At 43.9% G+C, this 24,782-nt stretch overlaps 1 protein-coding gene across 2 annotated transcripts in view; it reads left to right on the forward strand.

Moving 5' to 3' along the window:
• LOC137424446 (methylcytosine dioxygenase TET3) overlaps positions 1–24,782 on the forward strand; it is a 308,223-nt gene that overhangs the window by 204,068 nt on the left and 79,373 nt on the right. For both annotated transcript variants that reach the window (XM_068111914.2, XM_068111913.2), the window contains exons 2-3: positions 139–2,815; positions 12,698–12,788. In XM_068111914.2, coding sequence (XP_067968015.2) covers positions 139–2,815; positions 12,698–12,788 — 2,768 coding nt within the window. The remainder of the gene's footprint in view (positions 1–138; positions 2,816–12,697; positions 12,789–24,782) is intronic.

The following is a 24,782-nucleotide window of genomic DNA, read 5'->3' on the forward strand; positions in this document are numbered from 1 at the left end:
CTTGATTTATTTATTCTTATGCTCAAATGCTCACTTAGTTTGTCTTCCTGCTCTTTTCTTGTTATACTTATCTCCATATCTACTCTTTCTAGGGTGCAGGCTTGTCATTGCACTTATCTCTATATCTTCTCTTCCCAGGGTGCAGGGAAGGCCAAGGCCATTGCGAATGGAAGCCGCGTTTCTGCTAAGGCAGTTGGAAAAGTGCGTCGTGGAGCACTGGGAAGAGAAATGCCAAGTTGTGTAATTGTCAACGGAGTGAATGGAATGCATGGCTCTGGCAAGGATAACGGTGACAGAAGAAGCAACATAAATAGTTTGGAGGGATGGGATTGTAAAGTTGCACAGTCACCAACATTACTGCAATCAAAGCGTCATATGAATGGGTGTTACACTGGAGAGACACTGCACAAGAAACCTCGGTTTGAAGATGTTGAACTGGATCTACTACAGCTTGCTTATAGCGTTACTGAGGATCCACGCTCCAGCCTTAATGGGGAAAGTCATAGGATTGCTCAGTCATATGATGCTGATAGCTCACCCGAACCACCTCCATTCACAGAAATATCGACAGTCTCATTGATTGCTGCCGCACCACAATCCTTATCAGCAGTACCCGTAAAACCTCCAAACTGTGAATTTGATGGCCCGGTGTGCCATGACCTGTTGCAAGGTGATGGTACCCTGGGTTTTACATCGTCGCCACTTGATCAAAATATTCAAACCTCAGCTGCACCACCTTGTGGTTTGCTGTCTCCTACTACCCCCACCAAATTACCAGGTGACACAAGTTGCCAAGCATTAACGCCAAACAGTCGCAATACGGGGAGCAGTCAGCCCTCGAGTTATCTCCAAAGTTTCATGGTCTTTGCACTCCAACAAAGTCCTGAACGTGCCACGGCTGTGCGAGCCCTCGTGGAGCTGTCAAATAGTGGTAGTGCAGGTAACAATTGTGGATCATCATTCCGTGGCTCTACAAACATTGGGAATATCTCACACAATTCTGGATCCCCTCCGGCACTGAGTAGTCCTATACCAGAAGGAACGTCTGTTACAACAGGCCATAAATTACCTGAAGATTCTCCTACAAGTTCCTCACTTGCTTCATTGTCTGATAATGAAGAGGTAAATGGAACTGAAGAGCATAGGTTAACATCTTTGTCAACATCTCAGGTCTTAGAAGCGGAAATATGCCAGAGATCTATTTCTCAAAAAACATTAAATGCAGAGACTTGTCAGGAGGTAATAGTAAATAATGAAAAGGACTCCCAATTAATGCAACAAGAGCAAAAAGAACAGCAGAAGCAACTGATTGAGAAGGGACCACATCAAGCTCAAGATGAACTAGTTAGGGATGAACCATGGGCCAGTAGATTGAACCTTGCTGATGGAGTTGCTGAAGAAATTTTACAGACGTCGTTGAGCACCATTTCTGGCTCAACTCACTGCTCTATTGCCACGGATAGACCGCTTCATCCCAATGGGCATGAATCAGCAGCTTGCCACTGGAATGGACCAAGAAATACCTTGTCCTCAACGAAACTTCGACTTGTTGCGGAAGCTAGTAGTAGTGACGTATCTTTGTTGCCAAACCAGTTTCCGGACGGACCTATTCAATCTGTGATCTCCCCGATCAACCCAAGCTATGGTGCTAAAAGACCTCATAGCCATCTCTCAAGTCCAGCTCCCACGGGGGACTGGCATGGTGCTAACCTAATGCAAAATGATGTGAAGGGTACAGGGGAGAATCATATTCAAGGCTTGCCTAATTCCACAACACCCATACAACCACCACCACCATCACCTCAATCACAACAGCCTCAGCTTCAAATATTGAACAGGCCATTCCCAGTTGTGTCTGATCCAGAACAACCAAATTTCATGCCTCACAAACGAAAGAGTGAGGTTTGGCCTTCTTCTCTACACATAATGACAGCCCAACTCTCTCAGGTTAATACTTCCAAGGAACCAGGCCATACTTCCAAATTCCTGTCACACATGCAAGACCAGACCCAGGATGCCGGCTGTAATGGCATTTCAATCTCTGCCATTCCCACATCTACTTATCTTCAGCCTCAGGATTCCACACAAGGTTGTGAACAGCCAGGAAGAGAATTGATCGTGAATCATTGCACATCCACAAGTATGGATGGCAGATTTGGTTGTTCCACAGATACCAGCAATGGAATGCAGGCTGCTTCCAGCATCGTGCCATCATACCCAGCCACGGATAATATCACCAACTCCGAAGACCTAAAAAACTTCTACAGAGACCTGCAAGACAATGTGAGCTCTTCAAGGCAGGAACTACACAAGACCATGGGCCATGTGAATCAGCATCAACAATGGCCAATGACCGATGCAGCCCTCAATACACAATTACCACCCTGCTCTTCTTACACTTTCTCCAACGACCTTACGCCCCCAGTCATGGCTCCTGGAGCTGTACGTGTGAAAAGTGAACCCCTGGATGATAATGCTCCATGCCCCCAAGGTCAGGCACTTGTATCTGACTCAATTCGTGCCCAGCTTGCAGCATATTTACAACATAATGGGCAACGAGTTAAAGTTGAGAACAACGGACCTGTTACGTTGCTTTCCACCACTTCCAATTCTGGTGGAGGTGTGGTAGGATCCGACGGGGAAGACATCACCCCAGATCAACTGACTCCATCTCGCCATTGTCAAAATCAACCACATTCTCTCCTGAACAACTTTCTGGACTCTCCATTTAGTTTTTTGGACACACCAACAAAGAATCTACTGGACACGCCGAGCAAGAGGGGCCATAGTGACTATTCCACCTGTGACTGTGTCGGTGAGTTGCGAGTTGTTTTCATTGTAATTACATTAGCCTGTAGGTTGCGTTGAAAAGAAGGGTCGCGTCAACGATCAAGCATAAACTTTCCAGTGTTGCAGTTCTTTTAAATAATAGTGGATCAATGTATGTTTCAATGAGATGATGTGTTCCTTTTAATAATATACTAGAATATAAGACCCGTCACCTCGCTGATGGGAATATCGATGTTTGTGTAATTGCAAAAACAACCAACAGGTTTTGTTAAGGAGAAAAATACAATTAGGCAGTGCATGGATACCGGCCTAGCTATGCACTCAGGTAGCGAAGAGATTGTTAATAGGATATTAATCACAGCCTTTTTAGATTCTGAATTGCGAATAATATACAACAACACACCAAGAGGAAGATCAAAATAAAAATAAGTTCTTGCCCTTCCCCTCTCCTTTCTTTTGATAAAACTATCTGGGGTACATATTAGGCACGGGCCATGGCAACAAACAAACTCTGAGGTCTCCTCGTCTCTGCCTTTTTGCAAAAATGCTAAAAGAAACGGGGCTTTCCCTTTCCTCGGCATAGCTGTGATGGCTAATCTATGGAGGAAGAAGAACAAAAAAATAGGACTGCGGGCCCTGAAGCTCACCTGGATTTTTTTTTTTTTTTTTGTATACAGAATCGAGGCTCGTGAAAGAGCTACCATTTATCACACAAAAAAATCAGACAGACACACAAAGTATATAATAAGAGGAGCGGTGGACAAGATGGGGAGAGAATGGGAAGCACACAAACACAACATTTGAGAGCAGGGACATCGGGAGAACTGTGGGCGGGAACGCGCGTAGCGCGACGTGCAGGCAGGTCACCATGACGATGCGGCCTCACACACACTCCAAAAACAAACGAACAAACTTATTTTGTTTTGTTTTTCTCCCTTGCAGTAGCTTTGCTTGCGTTGAAGCGAAAGAAGCGCTGGGAAAATCGAATTGGGATCAGTGGCAACAATCACTCAAGCCCCCCGCAGGCCCCCCTAGACCGTGCTATTTTTTATGTCATGAAGAAACATTTTTACATCATGGCTGATGAAGATTGTGGTCAAGTTCCATCAAAACTGTGTGTGTAGTTTTGGAGAAGAGAGCAAATAGATATTTTGAGGATGAACCCCCCCCCCCAACCCCCACCCCCATAGACCCCCTTATTGAATGTAGATTTTGATGCGGTCAATGCACCTTCGTTAGGCATCAGATATGAAGCTTGTTGCCAAGTTTCATCAAAATTGTGTATGGTTAAAGCGATAATAACTGAAGTGTTTATAGACAGACAGACAGACAAAATAACTCATAAGACCAACCAATATACTTGGTAAATCTCCGATTTTGCAACTAACAAACAGACAGAACCTTTCATAAACCTTTTATAATATCGATTAACCATATATTCCTTGCTTTTTTGGACATTCCCAACAAGGAATCTTATGGATGTGCCAACCAAGAGGGACAACAGTGACTATTCCAGCTCCCATAATATCCATATACTGTATAATATTCTTCATTACTTTTCAATATTCAATGGTTCACAACTCAACAACTAAATTATTGCAACGTAACGCAAGTAACCCAAGATATCCACAGACATGGGTCGAGTGATTATTGCCGTGACATGTGATTATATCAGCTCTTTAAACGCCCCCGCCATACCTCCAGCCCTCAAGCACCGCATAATTATTTATTTAATTCTCATTTTTATTCATTTTTTTTGCCATCTGTATTTAAAAATTGGAACCATGAAATTGAAGGTGTTGTAGCCGGTGCAGAACATGAATCCTGGTACCGCAACAGGAATGTGGTTGATATTTGAGATCGTGTCTAATGTTTGACATTTTACTTTTTTGTCTTTTTTTAAATTTTCAGCCCATTTGCTGTATTACTGCAGCACCCCCTTCAGGTAGCAACCTTTTGATGAATGTACATGGTAGTAGTGAATTTTTGTTTTATTTTCTTTTGTGGCACCCTTTTCTCAGTGCCATTTATTCTCTCCATCTCAGCTTCTCTTAATCTTCTTTGTTCTTTCTTTAACGGCCACAATTATTCACACGCTCCTGTGGGGTTGGCTGGGGTGAAGCCTTTGGCCCAAGTCTCTCACAAACTGACTAGTCAGGCTTGATGTTGGAATAAGTAGTTCGGGCAGAAATTTGACCATTGTTTCGGCGATAGCTCGCCCACTCCTTCGCGAAGGACATCTTGGGATCTTTAACGTCCACCAACGATAATGAAGGCGGGACACTCGGCCGAACGTCCATCCGAGGGACGGCACACACATTATACCTGGGTAAGGATTCGAACCCAGGCGGGACAGCTTAGATGTAAGGCTATCCTGCGAGCACACATCTCCTCCATCACCAACCCTTATTTAAAAATTTTATTTTCTCAAAATCTAGTTACTTCTGCTTGGCAGTACTAAAAAATAAACCAATGGACCAGGGTAATATGGAATTGGTGTAATATTGAAGTGAAAATTTGTGTTCATCACTTAAAAAAAAATTCTACTTACCACTCCAAACGAGCAACACCCTCTTCAGGAACATTGCACTGGCACTGCTGCTCGGAGTGCAGATGGCCTCAGCAGTAATGAATTTCCCTTTACTGTATATATAAAGTCTTCATCACATTTTCATTGTGACTATCTTTGCTCTCCATCTGACAGTACAAATTCATCAGATAACACCTTGAGGATTCATTAGATAGATGAACATCCAACACATATTGCCATTGGGTGATCCTGATGATGACTATTGATGTAATTGTGGAGGAAAAGGTGGGACAGGAAGCAAGATATGTCTTGAACACAAATCCATCAACTGGGCCGACCTCATCATGCTGCACAGAAAGGTGTCCTTTTACTTGCAGGAACCCAAGATGGAGAACACAGAAATGATAGCAGAGAGTGCTTTGTTCAATGGGTTATGGAGATGGTGTGATTTTGCTGTTAAAAACACACACACACACACACACACACACACACACACACACACACACACGGTGGGTGGATACTTTGAGACCTGGGAAGGCTCTGTCCCACATTCTGAAACACACTACGTACATACACTACTGGTCAAAAGTTTTAGAACACCTCAATTTTTCTAGTTTTTATTGAAATTTAAGCAATTCAAGTCCAGTGAATAACCTGAAATGGTACAAAGGGAAGCAGTAAACTGCTCGAGGTTAAAAAAAAAGTTTAGGTTTGCAAACACGGGAAAATAATGTAAATTGCACAGTTATATTGTAAAAAAAAAGGCCTTCTTCAGGGAACAAGTAATGCGTTAACAACTTACAGCTGTTCTGCAGCAATGTAAGTAAATTAAGCCTTGAAAGTTGATGCAAACAATTCCTAGAGGTGTCCCAACCTCTGCTGATTACTTGATTACAAACCCCCTGTCTGTATAAATGCAGTATTGGAACAGACTGTTATTACACCCTCTGAAGCATTATTTGGACAATATTGCACTGCAGAAAGTCGTATATTGTAAGCTGGAGGAAACTCTGACAGGAAGAGGTCTGGCAGACCCAAAGCCACAACAGAATCAGAAGACAAGTTTCTGAGAGTCAACAGCTTGCGTGATAGGCGGCTCACAGGACAACAGCTTCAAGCACCGCTCAACACTGGTCAAAGTAAGCAAGTCTCAGTTTCAACTGTGAAGAGAAGACTTCGAGCTGCAGGTTTAACAGGTCGAGTGGCAGTAAGAAAGCCATTGCTAAGATGGCAAAAAAAGAAAAAGAGGCTTGCCTGGGCCATGAAGCACCGCCAGTGGACTACTGAAGACTGGAAGAAGGTCTTATGGACCGATGAATCAAAATTTGAAATCTTTGGTTCATCACGCAGGATTTTTGTACGCCGTCGAGTAGACGAAAGGATGGTTCCTCAGTGTGACACCAACTGTCAAACATGGAGGAGGAAGCGTGATGGTCTGGGTCTCTTTTGCTGGATCCAGAGTCGGCGACTTGCACACCCTGAACCAAAAGGGCTACCACAGCATTTTGCAGCACCATGCAATACCCACTGGTATACGCCAAGTTGGTCATGGGTTCATGCTACAGCAAGATAATGACCCTAAACACACCTCCAGGCTATGTCAAAGCTAACTTCGAGGAAAAGAACAAGATGGTAGGCTTCAAATCATGGAATGGCCAGCACAGTCTCCAGACTTAAACCCCATCGAGCTTGTTTGGGATGAACTGGACAGAAGGGTGAAAGCAAATCAACCTACAAGTGCAACACATTTGTGGGAACTTCTGCAACAGTGTTGGGAAGAACTTCCCGAACAATATTTGATTTCCATTGTAGAAAGAATGCCACGAGTGTGTTCGGCGGTTATATCTGCAAAAGGTGGCTACTTTGCAGAGTCAAAAATTTAAATTAAATTTTGTTAAACAAAATGATTCTATGATTTCTTTTTTATCTCCAATTGTTTATTTGTTCTATGCTTAATTTCAGAGAACATTGAGACATTAAACTGCGTAAATTTCAATTAAAACTGGAAAAATTGAGGCGTTCTAAAACTTTTGATCGGTAGTGTACATACATACACACAAACACAAGCACATTACTTTCTCTTTTCCCTCCTCCCCAATGAACAACTTCCCCTCCCCCCTCCATCCATACCCTTCCCAATTGGCCAGCTTTTGTTGATGAAAGAGGTTACAATGTATAATGTTCCATCTGACATCCAATTGTTTCCCTCGTTACCCTCGCCAGAAGAGAGGGTATTATTGCACTTGGGTCCGTTTGTTTGTCTTTTTTGTTTGTGTTTGTCTGCCCAGACCGTGAGTATGCTTTTCTCTGCAACCGTTGGTCCGATTGACAAGGAAGTTTCACCATAGGAGCGCAAACTGCTTCGGCAGCACCAACGCTCTGTAACAGAGCATGGTACATCAGAATCAGAATTCAGTGTGGTGTGTCGCAAAGTGCGCCGTCCTTAGAGCTGGGTGTCCCGTCTGCTTCCATTATCTCCTATATGTTAGGTTCCCACGGTGTCTTTCACAAAGAGGAAACAAATTATCACTGGGCCAAATTCTAATTGGTAACTCCAATTGATAACTGGGCCACATGGGCCCTGGCCAAATTCTAAATTACTGTCACCTTTACTCAAATGTCAAGCTGGGCCAACAGATCCTGAAAGACTTTTGCAAAAGAACTTTCTCCAGTCCACCCTAAACGTAGATTGTGACCATTAGATAAGTGGTAATAGTAGTAGAGTCATTATTATCGGTTGAAGACTTGGGAGCGGATTACTTAGTTCCCTATTTTGTAAAGGCGTCGGCCTGTTTGTGTTCAAATTTGAACCTCTGGCTCAACCAACAACGACACAAAAAAAATTCAATAAATCAATAAAAAATAAATACACATACTGTATGTTTGTCTGTTGTATAAAGGTTGTCCATGTAATCCATGTGAAAGAACACTAAAGCCCCTCCATGAACCATAGATCAATGTCAAAAGAATACAACCAATGAAAATATACATCATTTATTTTTGGTTAGGATATCAGTGGCTTCAACCTGCTGTATTATGTCCCTTTTCATATTGAAGGGGGCCAGAGTGTCATTAATATTGCTACCGATATTACATGGCCCCCAGTTTCCAATCAAAACAGAGACGTACAGTGCATTCAGAAAGTATTCACACCCCTTCACTTTTTCACATTGTGTGATGTTGCAGCCTTATGCTGAAATCGTTTAAATTCATTTTTTCCCTCATCAATCTACACTCAATACCCCATAATGACAAAGAGAAAACAGGATTTTAGAAAGTTTTGCAAATTTATTAAAAAGAAAAAACTGAAATATCACATTTACATTAGTATTCATACCCTTTTCTATGACACTTGAAATTTAGCTCAGGTACCTCCCATTTCTCTTGATCATCTTTAAGATGTTTCTACACCTTGATTGGAGTCCACCTGTGGTAAATTCAATTGATTGGACATGATATGGAAAGGCACACACCTGTCTATATAAGGTGTCACAGCTGACAATGCGTATCAGAGTAAAAACCAAGCCATGAGGTCGAAGGAACTGCCTGCAGAGCTCAGAAAGGATTGTGTCGAGGCACAGATCTGGGGAAGCCTACAAAAAAATCTCTGCTGCATTGAAGGTTCCCAAGAGCACAGTGGCCTCCATAATTGTTAAATGGATGAAGTGTGGAACAACCAGGACTCTTCCTAGAGCTGGCCGCCCGGCCAAACTGAGCAATCGGGGGAGAAGGGCCTTGGTAACAGAGGTGACTAAGAACTTGATGGTCACTCTGGCTGAGCTCCAGAGATCCTGTGTGGAGATGGGAGAAACTTCCAGAAGGACAACTATCACTGCAACACTCCCGATCTGGGCTTTATGGCAGAGTGGCCAGACGGAAGCCTCTCCTCAGTGAAAGACACATGAAAGCCCGCTTGGAGTTTGCAAAAAGGCACCTAAAGGACTCTCAGACTGTGAGAAACAAGATTCTGTGGTCTGATGAAACCAAGATTGAACTGTTTGGCTTCCGTCTGGCCACTCCGCCATAAAGCCCAGATCGGTGGAGTGTTGCAGTGATGGTTGTCCTTCTGGAAGTTTCTCCCATCTCCGCACCGGATCTCTGGAGCTCAGCCAGAGTGACCATCGGGTTCTTGGTCACCTCTCTTACCAAGGCCCTTCTCCCCCGATTGCTCAGTTTGGCTGGGTGGCCAACTCTCGGAAGAGTCCTGGTTGTTCCAAACCTCTTCCATTTAAGTCTTGGGAACCTTCAATGCAGCAGAGATTTTTTGTAAGGTTCCCCAGATCTGTGCCTCGACACAATCCTGTCTCTGAGCTCTGCAGGCAGTTCCTTCGACCTCATGGCTTGGTTTTTGCTCTGATATGGATTGTCAGCTGTGACCCCTTATATAGACAGGTGTGTGCCTTTCCAAATCATGTCCAATCAATTGAATTTACCACAGGTGGACTCCAATCAAGGTGTAGAAACATCTCAAAGATGATCAAGAGAAATGGGAGGCACCTGAGCTAAATTTCAAGTGCCGTGGCAAAGGGTCTCAATACTTATGTCAATGTGATATTTCAGTTTATTATTTTTAATAAATTTGCAAAACTTTCTAAAAACCTGTTTTCTCGTTGTCATTATGGGGTATTGAGTGTAGTTTGATGAGGGAAAAAATGAATTTAAACGATTTCAGCATAAGGCTGCAACATAACAAAATGTGAAAAAAGTGAAGGGGCTGAATACTTTCTGAATGCACTGTATATAAATACTAGCAGGGGTATCCGACGTTGCCTGGTGCTGTTCGAATCCTGTTGGCATTTTGAAGAAATAATTTATTTTTTGTTGTGGGGGCCGAAAACACCTCCCGACGCCCAAGAAGGAATAGGGTCGGGGATCATTTAATACAGTACTTTATTACCTTTCGCATAGGTATAAAGGCTTAGGCACTATAGAGCGTTAAAAAATAATATCAAACTTTTATATTTTTATTTTTCAAAAACTTTTTTTGCGTAAAACATTGCCTGACACTCACTGATGAACCTTGGAAAGTTTGACGAAGATCCGTTTGGCCATCTCTGAGAAATATGGTGACAGACAGATGGACGGCCAAACATCTCTCTTATAGTGTCGACCAGTAGGAACCCATGGTATATACAGTCACATGAAAAAGTAAGTACACCCCACGTAAAGTTTTGACTTTTTCAACATATTTCAACATACAGCTATTTGATCTTCATTTCAACAATATTGAAAGATAAAGGTGATATAATATAACAAATATCATGAAACATTTACATTTTGTAGTCCATTGTATAATTTAAATAAACATAAATGCAAATTTTGCATGTGGAAAAAGTAAGTACACCCCTACATTTATCACTACTTCAAACACCTAAAATTAGAAACAGGTGCACCAGCTCAGGTGCAAATGATTAGAACATTGTTAGAGAGGATCTTGGAGGAACCTGTCTTATTTAAACCTCAGATATTTAGTTTGGTTTGCTCTTTGTTGTTGAAGTGTGTGGCGTCACCATGCCTAGATCAAAAGAGCACTCTGAGGCCTTCAGAAAGAAGGTTATAGATGCCTACGAGTCTGGGAAGGGATTTAAAAATATCTCCAAACAATTTGAAATCAAACATTCGACTGTCCGGAAGATCATCTACAAGTGGAGAAGATTCCAAACAACTGCCAACTTGTTCAGGCCAGGCCGCCCCAGCAAGTTCAGCCCGAGAGCAGACTGCAAGATGCTGAAAGTAGTCTCAAAGAACCCCAGAATGTCATCACGGGACCTACAGGTAGCTCTTGCCACTGTTGATGTCAAAGTGCACGAGTCTACCATTAGAAAGAGGCTGCACAAATTTGATCTACATGGGAGGTGTGCCAGGAGGAAACCTTTGGTGTCCAGAAAGAACATCAGGGCAAGACTAAAGTTTGCCAATGAACACCTTGGCAAAGTCCAGCACTTCTGGAACAATGTGCTCTGGACAGATGAGTCAAAGGTAGAGCTATTTGGCCACAATACCAGAAGACATGTTTGGCGAAAACCAAAGACAGCATTTGACCACAAGAACATGATACCAACTGTAAAGCATGGTGGTGGAAATATTATGGTTTGGGGCAGCTTTGCTGCATCAGGGCCTGGGCAGCTCACCATCATAGAATCCACTATGAATTCTTCATTGTACCAGAGGGTGCTTGAGGATAATGTGAGGCCATCTGTCGGAAAGTTGAAGCTCAACCGAAGGTGGACCTTGCAACATGACAATGACCCAAAACATTCCAGTAAATCCACCAAGGAATGGCTGAAAAGAAAGAAATGGAGGGTTCTGGAATGGCCAAGTCGAAGCCTCGATCTAAATCCCATCGAGATGTTGTGGGAGGATTTGAAACGAGCTGTGCATGCAAGAAACCCCTCAAACATCACACAGCTGAAAGAATTCTGCATGGAGGAGTGGGCAAAAATTTCTCCCAGTCGATGTCAGAGACTGGTCGACAGTTATAAGAAATGCCTACTTGAGGTTGTTTCTACCAAAGGGGGCAATACCACCGATTAGAGCCAAGGGTGTACGGTACTTACTTTTTCCACAGAAGGAAATGCTATCTCTGTTAATTTTTTGTTGAATAAATTACTGCAATGTCAATTTTCATTGTTTTTTGTTCAATTCGATCACCTTTATCTGTAGATACTGTTTAAATGAAGATCAAATATTGATACGTCCACATATGTTAAAAAGATAAAACACATTTCATGGAGTGTACTTACTTTTTCCACATGCGAAATTTGCATTTATGTTTATTTAAATTATACAATGGACTACAAAATGTAAATGTTTCATGATATTTGTTATATGATATCACCTTTATCTATCAATATTGTTGAAATGAAGATCAAATAGCTGTATGTTGAAATATGTTGAAAAAGTCAAAACTTTACATGGGGTGTACTTACTTTTTCACGTGACTGTATATATGTGTATATATATATATATATATATATATATATATATATATATATATATATATATATATATATATATATATATATATATATATACACATATATACATATATATATATATATATATATATATATATATATATATATATATATATATATATATACACATATATACACACATATATGTATATGATGGTTAGAGTGTGTGTTTGTCCTGAGTTTGGCAGGTCGGTGGTTCGAACAGCGGCCAAGTCAAACCAAAGACTTTAAAATGGAACGTGCTGTTTCCTTGCTTGACGCTCAACATTTAAAGGCGTAGAGCACAGCCAAACAACCAAAGATTGGCAACACTAGTGCGGGCTTTGATGGGCCTAATGGCCTTCTCCTGTGTTGAAGTTGCTTGTATGGGAACTCATATTGTTTTATGTCTCTTCCACAGAACAGTTCAATGAAAAAGATGAAGGACCGTACTACACACACCTTGGTGCAGGACCCAATGTGGCTGCTGTCCGTGAGAAGATGGAGGAAAGGTAAAACAATTTGCTCACCTTTCTGATGTTCATTCATTCCATGTTGCATCAACAAATCTGCCTCATTATGCATTCATTTGTTAAAACCATGCAGACAGACCTCGTTCTACCCGTTTTCACAAGACGCTGAGGGATGGGCAAAATGATTGTGTGCTCCAACATAAAATACGAGATATGTCTATATTGAAGTCATTGGAAAGTTAAGATGTTTGTTGGAAACTGATTGGAAATACATGGAGCGTTTAAAAACATGATACCATAGTGATACTCACAGGAGTCCCAAGACATGCCAAAAGGTATTTTGAAAAACATTATTTATTTTCTTAATAATTATATCTACACCTTAAAAATGAATTTGTATATTTATTTGTTTGTTTATATGTGCTTCAAAAAAAATACTGAACCAAATCCAACCAAATTTTACATGTTGCCCAAGTATGATTTCTGTCTGGGTAACATATCTGAGGGATGTGGTTCAAGGTGGGGGAAGGGGAGGGAAAGACCCCAATTCGCTCGATGTAAATGTGTATCGTGTAGCACCCACAGTGATAGCCGGTGTTACAAATCAACTTCTCCTTTCATAAACAAAGTTTAACAACAACACACACAACAACATGCATTTTAAGGCCATTTTCCCTGCTGGAGCGGGGGTAAGCCTTGCGGTCCCCATGACAATCTTCTCCATTTTGCCCTATTTTCTGCATCTCTCCTTGTTAACCCCCTTGCCCGCATTTCTTCTTCCACCATCTTTAGCCAGGTCTTTCTCGGTCTTCCCCGTCCTCTACTTCCTTCGACATTCATTTCCATCACTCTTCTTAACCAGTCACTTTCATCCTTCCTCAACACATGACCAAACCATCTCAAATTGTTCCTCTTCACAGAATCAATCACAGGCTCTATTCCCATCATCTTTCGCAATTCATCATTTGTCTTCCTCTCTCTCAACGATACTCCGCACGTCCACCGAACCATTCGCCTTTCCACCCTTTCCAGCCTTCGTTGCTGCTCTACATTCATGACCCATGTCTCGCTCCCATAAATCATAACACTTCTCACACATGCAGCATACACCTTTCCCTTCAGCTTCAACGACACTCCCCTCCTCATCAGCATGCCACTCAGTTCCCGAAACTTCTTCCATGCACATCTCACTCGAGCAACCGTTGCCGAGTCTGATCCACCTTCTCCATTCAGCATGTCTCCGAGGTAGCAAAATGTTTTCACACCTTCCAGCTTCACGCCGTCTCCAAGATCCAACTCAACATTTCCTCCATCTGCAGCTCCCTCTGTGAACACCTTACATTTGAATGTAGCTGCCACACTGGTTAATGACCCTCTCAGACCACTACATTTTTGATGAACCCACTCAGCGCACATTGTACATTGAATGGAGTTCACTCCGACACCCTTCCTGCACACAGCACATGGCCACTTCCCAGTACTTTCCACCTCACCACATGCTTTACCACATGCCATCACCTTCGTCTTTCCTACATTCACCTTCAGACCTTTTGTCTCCATACATTCCTTCCACTTGTTCATCTTTTCCTTCAGTCCATCCATACTTTCCGCAATCAACACCAGATCATCTGCATACAACAACTCCCACGGTAAACCCTCCTTGACGTTCTGAGTCAGCACCTCCATCACAGCTACAAATAGTAGGGGACTTAGTACCGACCCCTGATGCACTCCCACCTTCACCTCAAACTCACCACTGTTCCCGTGCTTCGTCCTTACAGCTGTGCGCGCTCTTTTGTACATTGCCATCACCACTCTGATCAACCATTCCTCCACTTCTAACTTCTTCAATGCCCATGTCAATACTTCGCGTGGAACCCAATCAAATGCTTTCTCCAGATCAACAAACCCAAGAAAAAACTTCTTCCTCTTCTCCATGTACTTCTCCTGCAACTGCCTCACAATAAAGAGCACGTCCGTCGTTCCTCTTCCTAGCATAAATCCAAACTGCATTTCGTCGATCTTCACCTTTTTTTTTTCTTTTCTTTTTTTTTGTGTATACTGAATCGAGGCTCGTGAAAGAGCTAACATTTACTTCACAAACAAATCAACCAGACAAACAAAACACACAAAAAAGAGGGAGCGGAAAACAAGATGGGGAGAGAAGGGGAAGCACACAAACACAACATTTGAGAGCAGGGAGATGTGTGGAAGGGAGAGGGCTTGGGGGGAGGAGGTGTGGGAAGGGAGGGGGGGGGGTGGAGGGAGAAGTATAAAACACAAGGACACCAAGGACTTCCAGGACAGAAGTTGGTATTTCAAAAAAGTGGAATTGGGGTGAAATTAGCGGGGGTAGAAAAGATCAAGGTTTTGGATGGGGGAAGATAAGAGATGGTGGTGAACAGCAGTTTTAAAGACCTGGAGGGTGGAGTGGGATTGAAGAGAGTGAGGGAGTTTGTTCCAGAGGCGGGAGAAGAGAGGAATGAAGGAGTGAAGGTGAGCAGAGAGTCTTGATTTTGGCAGTTTGACCATAAGAGGGTTGCAGGCAGATCTTGTGCGACCTGTAGGAATATTTGCGGGACAGAGCCCAGAGAGAGCTGGGGGGGCAAGGCCAGAGAGGAGTCGGTAGAAGATGGAAAGACCACCAACCTGCCTGCGGTGAGTGAGTGAGAGGCCCTTGGAGTTAGCTTCATCGCGGGAGATTCCAATGATTCTGAATGCTTTGGTTTCAACAGCGTGAAGACGATCCTCTTCTTCCTTATCCTCTTCTCCAGCACCCTTTCCAATACCTTCATTCCATGCTCCAATAACTTTATCGCTCGGTACGAACCACACTCCAGAGGGTCACCTTTCCCCTTGTATAGAGGGACAAGGGTACTCAGTTCCCAAGCCACTGGAATGCGGCCTTCTTTCACCACCAGATTACAGATCTCTGTCATTCACTTCACACCCCAACTTCCTGCTGCCTTCAACATATCTCCCACAACTCCCGTCGGCCCTCCCGCTTTTCTACTCTTCATTGCTTTTATCGCTGCCTCAACTTCCTTCTCAGTTATCTTCTCTGCCGGTCCTAAAACTGGGTTACTCTCTGTGTTGCCATCCCATTCATTCTCTGTATTCAACAGCATTTCCATATATCTTTTCCATCTTCCTTTAATTCCATCTGGGTCGACAACGATTTGTCCCACTTCATCCTTCAAGCAACTCACCCCCATCACATCACACCTCTCTTTCGCTATCTGCTTTGCAATCCTGAATACCGCTCTCTGACCCTCTTCCGAATCCAAGCATTCTCCGAACATTTTCCTCCATGCCTCCTGCGCCTTTGGTACCTCTTCCTTTGCAGCCTTATTGGCTGCCTTATAACTTTCATGCTCTGCTTTTTCTGCCCCCATACCCTTCGCCTTCTGCCACCCCTTGAACTTCTTCCTCTTCTCGTCAATCCTCTTTCCAACTTCATCATCCCACCACCATGTTTCCGAGTGCCTCGGTGGTCCTTGTGTCCATCCACATACAGTCACGTGAAAAAGTAAGTACACCCCATGTAAAGTTTTGACTTTTTCAACATATTTCAACATACAGCTATTTGATCTTCATTTCAACAATATTGACAGATAAAGGTGATATAATATAACAAATATCATGAAACATTTACATTTTGTAGTCATTTTGTAGATTTTGTAGATTTTGTAGATTTTGTAGATTTACATTTACATTTTTAACCCTGGTGTTGGGCTAGCGGCTAGGGTGCCGGCTTAGGATCGTAGGATCCTGGGTTCGAATCCCGGTCGATCTCTGAATTAACGCCAGGGGGGTTGACTCAGCCTGTTCATCCTTCCGAGGTCGGCTAATTGAGTACCAATTCACTGGTAATTCCCTGTTTGTCGTTAAAGGCGGCAAAAAGGGTTGGCGTCAGGAAGGGCATCCGGCCGTAAAACATTGCTTCAAAAAGGGGACCAAAAAACAACAACAACCACGGTTCCCGAAAAAGGCCAACCCCCGCTTTGCGGGGAAAAATGGCCTGTAAAGGTGGTTATTTTATTTTTTTTAATTTACATTTTGTAGTCCATTGTATAATTTAAATAAACATAAATGCAAATTTCGCATGTGGAAAAAGTAAGTACACCCCTACATTGATCACTACTTCAAATACCTATAATTAGAATCAGGTGCACCAGCTCAGGTGCAAATGATTAGAACATTGTTAGAGAGGATCTTGGAGGAACCTGTCGTATTTAAACCTCAGACCTTAAGTTTGGTTTGCTCTTTGTTTTTGAAGTGTGCGGCGTCACCATGCCTAGATCAAAAGAGCTCTCTGATGCCTTCAGAAAGAAGGTTATAGATGCCCACGAGTCTGGGAAGGGATTTAAAAAGATCTCCAAACAATTTGAAATCAATCATTCGACTGTCCGGAAGATCATCTACAAGTGGAGAAGATTCCAAACAACTGCCAACTTGTTCAGGCCAGGCCGCCCCAGCAAGTTCAGCCGAAGAGCAGACTGCAAGATGCTTAAAGAAGTCTCCAAGAACCCCAGAATGTCATCACGGGACCTACAGGTAGCTCTTGCCACAGTTGATGTCAAAGTGCACGAGTCTACCATTAGAAAGCGGCTGCACAAATTTGATCTACATGGGAGGTGTGCCAGGAGGACACCTTTGCTGTCCAGAAAGAACATCAGGGCAAGACTAAAGTTTGCCAATGAACACCTAGGTAAACACCAGCACTTTTTTTTTTTTTTTTTTTTTTGTATACAAGATCGAGGCTCGTGAAAGAGCGAACATTAATCACACAGAAAGACAAACCGACACATAAAACATATAACATCGGGAGCGGTAGACAAGATGGGGAGAGAGGGGGAAGGACACAAACACAACATTTGAGAGCAGGGACCGAGAGACATGGAGACATCGAGAGATCTGAGAGAGGGTGAGGGCTTTGGGGGGGGGGGGCATGGGAAGGGGGCGGTGGGAGAGGTATAAAACATATGGACACTGCCAGGACTTCCAGGAAAGAAGTTGGAATTTCAAACAAGGTGGATCTGGGGTGAATTAGCGGGGGTAGAAAAGATCAAGGTTTTGGATGGGGGAAGATAAGAGATGGTGGTGAACAGCTGTTTTAAAGACCTGGAGGGAGGAGTGGGATTGAAGGGAGTGAGGGAGTTTGTTCCAGAGGAGGGAGAAAAGAGGAATGAAAGAGTGAAGGTGAGCAGAGAGCCGAGATTTCGGCAGTTTAACCATCAGAGGGTTGCTGGCAGATCTTGTGCGACCTGTAGGAATATTTGGGGGACATAGCACAGAGAGAGCTGGGGGTGCAAGGCCGGAGAGGAGTCGGTAGAAGACAGAAAGACCACCTACCTGCCTGCGGTGAGTGAGTGAAAGGCCCTCAGAGATAGCTTCATCGCGGGAGATTCCAATAATTCTGAAAGCTTTGGTTTCAACAGCGTGAAGCCGAGCTAGGTGTGAGGCAGGAGCACCGGCCCATAGGGGAGAACAGTATTCCATTGAGCTGCGGATGAAAGCCTTGTATGTGGTGAGGAGCTCAGGTGTGCCGAGGAAGGACTTCGCACGACGGAGGATGCCCAGTCGGCGACTGGCTTTGGAGGCCAGCTTGGAAATGTGGTTTTCCCAAGAAAGATCATGGCAGATAGTGAGACCCAAAATCTTGAGCGACAGAACTTCTTGGAGAGGATTGTTGAGAAAGTAGATGGGAGGGTTGTCCAGTCGATCTTTTCGGAGAGACATAGTAAGAGTGTGAGATTTGTCAGGATTGAAAGACATGTTCCACTTGTTTGACCAGTCTGTGATTTTGTCCAGGTCTTCAGAGAGTGAGGAGGCAGCAGACTGCTGATCTGAGGGAAGAGGAATGGAGCGGCAGAGAGTGGAGTCATCAGCAAAGAGATAGAGAGGATTTTCGAGAGAGTCAGAGAGATCATTGATGAAGACCAGAAAAAGCACGGGGCCCAGAACACTGCCTTGGGGAACTCCAGCCTGAACAGGAAGAGGAGATGAGAGAAACCCATTCAGGGCCACACGTTGACGACGACTAGAGAGGAAGGCCGCCAGCCATGCGTGGAGATTTCCATGGATACCAAAGGAGGAGAGTTTGGTGAGCAGAGCGGGGTGCCAGACCGTGTCGAAGGCACGTGATATGTCGAGGGAGACAGCTCTAATTTCCTGTTTGGCATTGAGGACCTCCATCCATTGTTGAGACAGCAGAAGCAGCATGTCCAGAGTAGAGTGACCTGGTCTGAAACCAAATTGATGATCAGAGATCAAGCCATTGGAGAAGAGGAAAGATTTCATATCCGAAGCAATGATGGATTCCATGACTTTGCTGATAATTGGGAGAAGGCTGATTGGTCTGTAGTTGCTAGGATCTGTTTTTGCACCTTTTTTGTGCAAAGCGGTGATGTTGGCTGATTTCCAAGCAGATGGCAGTTGACCTTGAGCAAAAGAGAGGGTGAAGAGAACAGAGAGAGGGTGAGATAGAGCAGCAGAGCAGGATTTTAGGACCCGTGGGCTGATGCCGTCGGGTCCAGTTGCAGAATCAGAGTCGAGGGTTGACAGAAACTTTTCCACCTTGTCAGGAGGAAAGGACACAGAGTCCAGGAGCAGCAGGGTACGACTGGGTATGGCGGGTACAGAGAGGGATGGGTTTGGGACACAAGATTTAGAGGCAAACACAGAGTTGAGGCATTCAGCTTTTTCACGTGCGGAGTCAGCTGTGTAGCCGTTTGAGGTAAGGGAGGGGATGGAGGGGGAACAAACACCAGAAACGGATTTGACCAGACGCCACCAGGATTTGAAAGAGGGAGACAGATAAGAGAGTTCGGTCTTGAGAACGGAGAGATATTGTTTCCTGGCTCTCCTGAGGGTGGACACACACTTGTTTCAGGCTTTGTGAAAGGAAATGAGATTTCCTTCCGTTGGATTTGCTTTCCAGGAGACGAAGGCAAGTTGTTTCTGGGCAACAGCCTCACCACAAGATTCCGTGTACCATGGACGGGAGGAAGGGTATGACAACTGAAGACGAGATGGGATAAATCTGTGCATGAGAGAGAGCAATTTACTTTGGAAGAATTCCCAGGATGAGTTGATGTCAGAGGTGGTAGAGATGGGAGACCAGTCCAGATGATTGATGGCTGCTTGAAGACCGTGCCAGTTGGCCTGAGTGAAATGCCAGACTCGTCGACGCTGAGCAGGCTCCCTGAGGATGGTCAGAGAGATGTCCACTTTAACAAGGACATGATCAGATGATCCGATCGGAGCAGAAGAAGAGCAGCAGACATTTTCAGGGAAGTTAGTCATAACCAAGTCCAGAAGAGAAGATGTTCCATTGACTGAGATCCGGGTCGGGAAATTGACAGATTGTGTCAGTCCCAGTGAGTCGCAGAAGTCCTTTGCTGAAGAGCCATGGCTGGTGAGAGAGGTACCCACACCCAGCCAACTGGCATGGTGACAATTGAAATCACCACATATGAGGAAGAGAGAGTTGGGATGAGTAGATAGAAGTTGGTCCATATCATCAGACAGCGAGATGTAGATGGAGTCATCACTGTTTGGTGGACGGTACAACACACATATGAACAAGAGGTGGGAGCGAAGGGGAAGCCGTAGCCAGAGGTATTCCTGGGGGTGAGGTGGAGAGAGTGCAGTGCAGGGCGAGTGAGGAAGAGAGTTTTTGATAAAGATAGCAACCCCGCCTCCAGGACGAGGCTCAGGTCTATCATACCGGAGGAGGGAGTAGCCCGGGAGAGATACTATGGAATCAGAGACATCATAAAGGAGGAAAGTTTCTGTTAAGCAGATCACGTCTGGTTTGACAGAAGCAACCTGTATGGAGAGATCAGTTAAGTTTGAACGAAGGCCCCGGATGTTTGAGGTCCATACCTGAAGAGGAAGGGGGAGCATCAGATACAGAACAGGGGGGAGGAGGGGTAGGGTAAGATGTGGAAGAGGTGGAAGAGATAGGGAGAGCTGTTGAAGGTGTGTCAGAGATTTCAGAATAGCTCGGAGAAAGGGAAGGATGGGGCGGACAAAAGGTTTGATGGTGATTGGGTGAGCCACAATGAGGTGTTATTTGAGGAGGGGGAAGAGCGAGGCAGAAGGTTGGGGGAGATGGAGGTGAGAGTTTGAAGGGGGAAGAAGCGGGGAGGACGCTTTGAGGAGGGGGAGTGAGAGGGGGGAAATTGAGAAGCAATTGGTGTTGAAAGTGATATATTATGATATATTATGAAGTGATATATTATATCACTTCGGGAACAATGTGCTCTGGACAGATGAGTCAAAGGTAGAGCTATTTGGCCACAGTACCAGAAGACATGTTTGGCGAAAACCAAAGGCAGCATTTGACCACAAGAACCTGATACCAACTGAAAAGCATGGTGGTGGAAATATTATGGTTTGGGGCAGCTCTGCTGCATCAGGGCCTGGGCAGCTCACCATCATAGATTCCGCTATGAATTCTTTATTGTACCAGAGGGTGCTTGAGGATAATGTGAGGCCATCTATCAGAATGTTGAAGCTCAACCGAAGGTGGACCTTGCAACATTACAATGACCCTAAACATACCAGTAAATCCACCAAGGAATGGCTGAAAAGAAAGAAATGGAGGGTTCTGGAATGGCCAAGTCAAAGCCCGGATCTAAATCCCATTGAGATGTTGTGGGGGGATTTGAAACGAGCTGTGCATGCAAGAAACCCCTCAAACATCGCACAGCTGAAAGAATTCTGCATGCAGGAGTGGGCAAAAATTTCCCCCAGTCGATGTCAAAGACTGGTCGACAGTTGTAAGAAATGCCTCCTTGAGGTCGTTTCTGCCAAAGCGGGCAATACCACCTATTAGAGCCAAGGGTGTACTTACTTTTTCCACATGCGAAATTTGCATTTATGTTTATTTAAATTATACAATGGACTACAAAATGTAAATGTTTCATGATATTTGTTATATTATATCACCTTTATCTGTCAATATTGTTGAAATGAAGATCAAATAGCTGTATGTTGAAATATGTTGAAAAAGTCAAAACTTTACATGGGGTGTACTTACTTTTTCACGTGACTGTACCTCATCAACGGCTCCCAACATACTATCTTTCATTTACATCCAACCACGTTTAAGCTCAACCACGTCATCCTCTACCCTACTCAGCCTCTCTTTTAATGCCTCCCTTACTGTCACCTCTTTCAACCACCACACCTTCATTCTCGGTTGGTACTTCACCCGCCGAGCTCTCCTCGCACCTTTCGCCCTTATGTCGCAGACAACCAAGTGGTGCTGTGAAACAGCCTCCTCCCCCGGGATCAACTTTGTGTCCCGCAGGTGCCCCCTATCTTGCCTACGCACCATCAGGTAGTCAACGGTTCTCGTCGACCCACCTGACGTGTATGTAACAAGCTTATTATCCCCTTTCTGGAACTGAGTATTACAAATCAACAAATCAGCTCCATCAGCAAACTCCAAAATCCTTTCACCTTCTCCATTTCTCACACCATATCCGTAACCCCCATGAACTCCCTAAAAACCGTCCACACTCCTTCCCACATGTCCATTTAGGTCTCCTCCTACCACAACAACTTCCTCATCTTTCACATTTTCCATCAGCTTCTCTATCGCACACCAGAACTTGTCCTTCTCTTCATCGTTCCGGCCAACCTGCGGAGCATATCCCGAGATGACGTTCACCTAGAGCTTTCCAATCATCATTTTCACCATCATCAACCTATAACTCACACTAGTCACACTCACCACACTGTCTACAAACTCCTCAGAAAACAGGACACCAAAATCATTCACGCCCTCCGGGCACCCTTGCCACACAAACTTGTATTTCTGTCCCTGCCTACCCTTCACCATTCTCACACCACTTCCCTTCCATCTCGTCTCTTGCACACAACATATGTCCACTCTTCTTCTGACCAATACTTCCACCACTTCTCCTGATCTCCCTGTCATTGTCCCTACATTCCATGTCCCAAACCTCAGAAACCGATCTCCACTTCGGGCTGTACCCTGCCCATATGTAGTTGTAATTGTCATGGTTCTCTTTTTGAGGCAATGTTTTTATGGCCGGATGCCCTTCCTGACGCCAACCTTCTTAGTCGCCTCTTACGCAGGACACGCAGGGATACGGTGTACCTATTCTAACCTGGGTACACACCGGGTACATAAACAAAGTTTAAACAACTTAATATTTGGTTCACGAGTTATCAAACAGAGTGACCACTGTATTCGTCATAGGTGTGTGTCTGTCTGTGTGTCTGTCTGTCTGTGTCTGTCCGCAGCATAACTACCCGATGATATCATCCGATCTTGATGAAACTTGGGTGGGAGGTTGATATCATGATCTCGTTGTGTCCTGCCTAGAGTGGGCGTATTGCGCCAATTGTGGGCAGAGCAAAGCCCGAAAAAGATGTCTTTTTCGGGGGTAATCGAGTTCAAGCTCCATCTTCTCCGAGGGAGTTGGTGGAATCTGACAGGGGTTTCGGTATTTGGTTAGGCCAATGTCATGTGTCTAGCCCCACGGAGCTCGATTTTTCATTTTTGCCCCAAGGTCAAGGTCACAAGGTCACGAAATTTAGAAAAGTCGATTTTTGATGGTTTTATTACACTGTTCGCTTCCTGATCGGGTGAAATGTCGTACATGATCTTATATTATCACATACATCATGAAATACAAGTTTTCCAACAAATTTCAGAATCTTCGACCTTTAACCTTTGAAGGTCACAAAGGTCAAATTTTCAAAGTTGTCGGAATCGAACCAAATTTTCGGTATTGTGTAGCTAACTAACCTCATAACTGATTATACATTATTTTGTATCTCATTTCAAGGTCAGTAATCTTCCTTTTGACATTTCAAGGTCACAAAGGTCAAATTTTCAAAGTTGTCGGAATCAAACCGAATTTTCAGTATTGTGTTGCTAACTAGTCTCATAACAGATAATACTTTCCTATTTATATATTTTCAATGTCATGTCGGGGGCCGACACCTGCCACGTCGGCCCCTGACCCACCAGTCCGGGCATGTTTCGGTTATAGTCCGTCCTTTGTCATTGAATACCGCTCGCTCGTGAACCATCGTCGTCTCCTGACTTGTATGTATTACAGTGATGTTGAAATATGAGTGACAATAATTCCAAATTTATAAAAGCATCATTTCACTCTTTTCAAGCGGAAGTTCAAACCAAAGAATCCAACACTGAGAAGCGGAAGTGATTTTTTCTCGTACCATATCTCCGAAACAAGGATGATTCATGGAGATTATGTTGGCGGACTTCCAAGCAGATGGAAGATGATCTCGGCCAAATGATAGAGTGAATAGAGCAACATGTTTGTGAAGTCCAACATGGTGTCTTTTCATTAATTCCTCAGCCAAGTGACAGGTAATCGTCTTCCGAAACAGTACCTACTATAAAAGGGGGCATATCATTTAGCTGAAATCAAAATGGAAAAACAGCTGAAATTCACAGCACCGGCGATACTACAGTCGTGCACTCAAACGTTTTACATCGGAATGTGATTACGCTCTCATGATGCCATGCGGCCCACAAACATTTTTGTGCGGTGTGGTCACGTTTCACTCATCGGTAGGGGATGGTTTTGGCGGGGCTTGATAGGGGAGATCTTTTGTTTAAATCGGTCAGCAAAGCGATTGGTAATCTTCTTCCCGAAAAAGTGCTATCTAAGAGGAATGTTGTTTCGCTGAAATCAAAATGCAAAAGCAGCTGAGACTCACCACACAGATTAGCCGCTCTTTTTGCGTTCACTCCAACATTTCACACTGGAATTAAATATGTTTTGCTCAAATGTCGAATTATTCTCATTCGGATTTCAACATCAACGTAATGCACATTACTAAGTTGTTTAAACTTTCTTTAGCCTATCGGTCTTTCATTAACATTTTGGTTTAAAAAAAAAAAATTCCGAAGATGCCGGGCACACTTTGTTGCGGTGTGGTTACGTGCATGTGGCGGTGTGCATTCGGTTTTATAGGGAAAGACCCCATAACTCAAATGCACAGCTACTCGCTTTA

Source organism: Myxine glutinosa, chromosome 4, assembly GCF_964187855.1.
Source record: "Myxine glutinosa chromosome 4, kmMyxGlut1.1, whole genome shotgun sequence".
NCBI classification, from domain to species: Eukaryota; Metazoa; Chordata; class Myxini; order Myxiniformes; family Myxinidae; genus Myxine; species Myxine glutinosa.